This window comes from Siphateles boraxobius, unplaced genomic scaffold (assembly GCF_051911475.1).
Source record: "Siphateles boraxobius isolate OS27281-9 unplaced genomic scaffold, OSU_SipBor_1 2, whole genome shotgun sequence".
In the NCBI taxonomy this organism is placed as follows: domain Eukaryota; kingdom Metazoa; phylum Chordata; class Actinopteri; order Cypriniformes; family Leuciscidae; genus Siphateles; species Siphateles boraxobius.
Genome location: NW_027508810.1, coordinates 11,674,984 through 11,680,877, shown reverse-complemented (window position 1 = coordinate 11,680,877; position 5,894 = coordinate 11,674,984). Strand labels below are relative to the sequence as shown.

The window sequence follows — 5,894 nt, the reverse complement described above, 5'->3', positions numbered from 1 at the left end:
ACGGATCAATGAACCGACAGAACTAAGGGTTTAAACACAGACAGAGTAATCAATGTAAAACAGAACAGGTGTAGATCTAATTAACAACCAAGGAAACTAGGAACATAAACGGGCAGGCAGGCAAGGAAAACCAAACACAACGACAATAAAACCAAACATAACTGTTACAATAATTAATTCAAAATGGTTTATGAGTTGAATATCCATCAATTTTGTTTCAATTTTTATATGTACACTACCTTTTAAAAGTTTGGAGAAAGATGTCTCTTATGCTCACACAATTATTTGATTTATTTGAAGAAAAAAAAAACATTAATATTGTCAAAATTTATTTTGACAATTAAAATGCAATTTATTCCTGTGATTCATTGCTCCAGTCTTCGGTGTCACGTGATCCTTCAGAATTTTTTTTTTACAGTGTATAGCATAAACCTAATTTAAGATTTCTTTTTTTTAATAAAAAAAAAAAACGACACCAGTTTTTATTTATTTTTAAATAAGGCTTAATTTAGGGTCTAAGCATTGGTGTTGCCACTCGCCCTCAGTTTCTTAGTTTCATGCCTCCATCTGAACCCATGCTAGATGCTGCAGGCTGTCACATGGACACCTACGGTACGACAGGCAATTTAGTTGAGTTAAACTCACATCCTGGGCAGCGATGAACCAGCAGCTGTTATGCTGGGCAGGACAGAACTGGAGTATCGCAAGGGGGGGAAAAGCTCAGAAAAGCAATGGCCATAATCAGAGCTCCGCTGATAAAGAGGCATGCAACCCTGTCTTTCCTCCGATAAGACCCGGAAAAGCTGATTATTCTATCCCTGGTCTCTTTCTCGCATGCTCTCTCTCCCTCTCTCTGTCATTCTCCGTCCATTGTGGCCGGAGGACAAGGTCTGTTATTTTTAGAGATGTGCGTCCATGTTATCTGACTTGTTCTTTTCAACGCCTCTGAAGAGTGGGCCACTATTGTAACTGTGTGACCTTTCTCTTTACCTCTCAGTGGCCCCATATTTGACTTGAATTGACAGTCATCCACAGTACGCATTCTATTATATTTCATCTGTAAATGCTGGCTCAGGTGGATGGGGTCGAGAGGGCGAATTGTGTTTACTTATATGTGTGGAGAGGCCAGAGAGATGCCCAAGGACAATCTATTAATCATTTGAAGTGGTTGCAAATGTGGATCTCCCAAGTCTTTGCATGCACAGCCATGCACCCTACATATGTCAAGCAAATTGTGCCATTCTGCAAACTAAGCAGAGCACTTTTGTGTTGTCAATCAAGGGTGACACCAGCCTTTACAAAAATAGTACACACACACACATAAACAAAATTAAAAACAAAATTATAGGTTTGGGTACACTGTAAAAAAGAAAAGAAAAAAAAGATGCTGCCTTAATTTTTTTTAAGTTCAATCAACTTGGTTGTTTAAGTCATTTCAACCTAAATTACAATAAACTGACATAAAATGAGTTGAATCTTGTATCATTTATAAAAAAAAGTTGAAAAAGTATTCATTACTTCAATAAGCTCGTTGTTTCTGCCTTAAATTATTACATTGTTTAAATGAATAAAATTTTAGCTAACTGTGTGATTTATGTACATTTCTGAAATACATCACTTAGATAGTTACAGATTACTCTAAATTGTAATGTGGACTCATGCATTTTCTGTAAAGCTGATTTGAAACGGTGTGTATTTTGAAACGCGCTATTTACAAATAAATGTGAATTAATTGAATTGCAAATCATCTTTTTTTTATTTACACATGTTGCCATAACTTATTGATTCTGTATTGTTTACGGTGTATGTAGTGTAGCCATAACAAAACCATTTTGTGGGTGGATGTATTATATAGGCTAGAGTTTACACTCTTAAAAAAGGTTCAGTGGGTTAGGGTTCTTGACTCAAATAAATGTATGCCAAAAAGGTTCCGTATAGAACCTTCTAAACTTTTTGTCTAAAAGTGATATAAGATAAAATATTGGATAAAATTAAGATAAAAGGGTAACATTTTAAAATAAGGTTCATTAGCTAACATTAGTGAATGTATTAACTAACATGCACTAACAATGAACAAAACATTTGTTACAGTAGGCTGTTTATTAATCTTTGTTAATGTTAGTTAATAAAAATACAGCTGTTCATTGTTTGTTCATGTTAGTTCACAGTGCATTACATATTGTTAACAAATACAACCTTTGATTTTAATAATGTATTAGTGAATGTTGAAATTAATATTAATAAATGCTGTAGAAGTATTTATCATTATTTATTAACTAAGGTAGTTAACTAATGTTTACCAATGAACCTTTACATTGTAAAGTGTTACTGATAAAAGTTAAATATATTTTTGAATAAGAGTGATATAGTTTTAACATTAATCTCAGCTGGTGTCAAACTGGATTGATCGTCGCAATAACCACCAACTTCTAATCGGGTCAAAGCGTTTTACTCTGAAGACCTGTCAAATCAAATCACGTGATACGCTAAACAGAAGAATGTCCTCTGAAGCATTTGCGACTTGGGATTATTTCTAGACGTTTATAGTGCAAAGTACTGGTTCATGTCCTCACTGAAACACATGAGAAACACTGGTCCTTAAATAGCCTATTATTATTATTATTTAAAATGTTCGCAAATATTTAGGGGCGAATTCAGGTTGATATATGGACACTTTTCAAGTCATCTCAATGGGAATCCACCATATTTTGATTTATATTGATAAGTTGTAGTAAATAATAAGTTAAAAACGGTTACAGTGTGCATTTATTTTAAAGTGTCTAAACTATTGATCTTCCACAGTGTTTGAGTGTGCGGCTGCTGTATTTTTACAAGTTTCCATAATGATTTAATGTAGCAGCACCTCTAGACTTTTTTGACGGATGAGCGGTGGTTCTTTTCTATTTTTTCTATTTCTAAAGTGTCTAAACTAAAATTTGTTTACCAAATGATAATTGATATAAACGTCACATAATTGAGAAAAAAGCGGTGCATTTTTTAAAATCTATAATATTAATAATAATAATTCTTATCATAATAATAACACTAAAGTGATTGAACGTAATTCGTAAACACGATTTTATTAATTAATTACAACAAATGTTAATTATTATTATTATTATTGTTGTTGTTGTTGTTGTTGTGTTAATATTTTAATTGTTATTCTACACAAACCAAATAATAATTGAATACATTATTGAAAAGCCTTTATTATGTTCTTTCGAAAAGGTTACATATCAAACGTACACAGGCAATAGTAACAAAACCTTAATTAGAGTCGTATTCGTGCGGTACTTTCTGGCTATAGGCCTACACAAAGAAAAAAATATTTCCTTGATGTCCTTTTATAAATTGGTTGCAGTCTACCATTGATCTATCCACGTCAAATAAAATTAATTAAAAAAAGAGAGAAAGAAAGAAAGAAAGAAAGAAAGAAAGAAAGAAAGAAAGCATGGTAACTTCGCACGAGCTTTATAGGCTTTACAGGCCTCATTATAGGCTACAATCTGGTGAAATTATAATTAGGCTATCTATTCCACGTGCGATTAATCTCTCATCAACTCAAGTGCAAGCAAATTATTCAGACAGTTTTTAAAGTAGCCTATACGGGAAATATGAAAGCCAATAAATGTTTCTGGTATCGGATAGAGCAAAACCATCTCGGCCAGGATTATTAAAATAATCGTCAATTACGAAAAGGTCGTTTGAGTGTAAATGTCCATAGAAATGACATGCAGGTAATGTCGGGGGGTATTCTTCACCACGCTCGGATGCCGTGTAGTGAGGGAACCCCGCTGCTGGACTGAAAAGAGGCCTGGACGTTATTCAGATCCCCAACTCCAAAGTTCATGTAGCTGCTGTTTGACTGCGAGGGCGGGATGCTGGACATGCTCGACGGATAGTTACATGAGTAGTTCGTGTTACCTGGACTCGGGAAATTACTAAACGCAGGGTATGTGTTGTAGGTGAAATGATTGATCCCCACATTATACGAGGTGTTATACGTGGACGTGTCTCCCAGGCACGGTTTCCCATCTCGAACCAGTACCGGTACCGAGATGCGTCTCGGCGGGGCGATGCCCACCATCTCCAGGGTCTGATCCTGACGCTGCCTCTTGCACTTATAGCGTCTGTTCTGGAACCAGATCTTCACCTGTGTGGAGGTGAGCTTGAGCACGTTGGCTAAATGATCTCTCTCGGGTGCAGAGAGGTATTTCTGCTGTTTGAAGCGTCGCTCCAGCTCGTACACCTGCGCTTGAGAGAAGAGAACACGAGGCTTCCTCCTCTTCCTCTGTTTGGGTCGATCCGCATCATCCAGCTTCAGATCTTCACTCGGATCTTCCTGAGAGCAGCTGATGTCTGAAAATAGTCGATAATTAATCAGAGTTTATTTAACTGATAGAATTTAGTGGGACACACTATAACTTTGTCATTAGTACTAACATAATTCTTTCCACACTGTGAAAAATTATGTGATCAATACGTTATGACAACATCTATTTTTTTACATTGCTTTAACTAATAAGTTAAGCAATTTTCAACTAGTTATTTTTAATTTTTAATTAAATTTAAATTTAAATTTTAAGTTATACAAGATTCAACTAATTTTTAAAGTTAGTTTAATGTCATTTAAGTTGAAATGACTTAAACATCCAAGTTGATTGCACTTACATTTTTTAAATTAATTTATTGGCTACTTGTTTTTATTATTATTATTATTACTATTGACTAAAAAGTGCACTGATCTTTTCACTTGTAGCTTTTGAACCTCTTGGATTAAAAAAAACCCAAAACAAATAAAACTTACTTTAAAACTTATACATTTTCAATTATTAAATTGTGTGCACTTTATGGCAGGCCTATACTTTTATTTATTTAACAGGAGGCGTAGTCAATTTAACCATGAACTTTATTTTCTGGTGAAAAACGATTATTCATTTCTAAAGCTGAATACAAATAATTAAAAGTACAATAAAAAATATGATATATGGCTTAGTAATTAATCAGCCTATTATGTTATAATTGATTAAGACGCGTGGGAACTCTTTGGGAAACACTCAAATGTTTAAACGATTCAATATTATAATTTGTTTTTTATTTATTTTTACATTTGAGATTTTAAATAAACAGGAAACACAATAAATGTCCGTCTACTCACTTTTTTTCTCTTTGTCTTCAAACGTGTCATCCGCCTTTGCGTCTTTAACATAGTCCATTTCTAAGAAATTCTTCCCATAAAAGGCAGCAGTACCGAAGTTCTTGTTGCCTTTGTCGTCCTGCAGGTCTTCGCTGAAGAGAGAGGCTCCGGATGGCATTTCCATGAACTGCTCTTGTTTGAAAGTGGACAGCATGCAGGATGAGGCCGGAATGAGGGCAGTGTCCAGCCGCTGAGACATGTCCAGAGAGACCATATCCTCCTGATTCTGCTCCAGGTTCAATATGTCCCGCACTGAGAAAGGGGTGGAAGTCATTTGGCTAGAAAACATTGCCATGGAGTGATGGTCCTCTTGGGCAGTCCGGTTGGCATTTATCAGGGGTGCCTAGTCGTTTAATGAATAGGGTTAATCTGTTGTGTTTAGAGGTCTTAGTGCGTTCATCTTTCTAATAGACCCCTCATAACACACTTTCGGGGTGTAAGGTAAGTCTAAATGACGGCATAGGCTACTGTAGTGAGGCAGAGGGCGGGGTCAGCTGCGCGTACGGCATTTCACAGCTTTTTATTGGTCGATGACGCATAATATTAAAATGACTTGTAAGACCTCCACAAGAAGCCTATGTGCATAAGAAACAATTTCCACCCATTTTAACAACTTTACTAACACAAACAAATTGCATTGCTGTTGTCTAATTTAGTTTTTTTAATGGTCTTAATACTGATCACTTGTGTTGCCTGT

General features: G+C 35.3%; 1 protein-coding gene across 1 annotated transcript; it reads right to left on the bottom strand.

The window, feature by feature from the left end:
* Positions 1-3,756: 3,756 nt before the first annotated feature.
* On the bottom strand, positions 3,757-5,653 carry nkx2.5 (NK2 homeobox 5). Its single transcript, XM_077235911.1, has 2 exons — positions 5,159-5,653; positions 3,757-4,359 (listed from the first exon to the last, which is right to left on the bottom strand). The coding sequence occupies exons 1-2, from the start codon at positions 5,490-5,492 to the stop codon at positions 3,758-3,760; spliced, it is 936 nt and encodes a 311-aa protein (XP_077092026.1). The 5' UTR covers positions 5,493-5,653; the 3' UTR covers position 3,757.
* Positions 5,654-5,894: the final 241 nt, after the last annotated feature.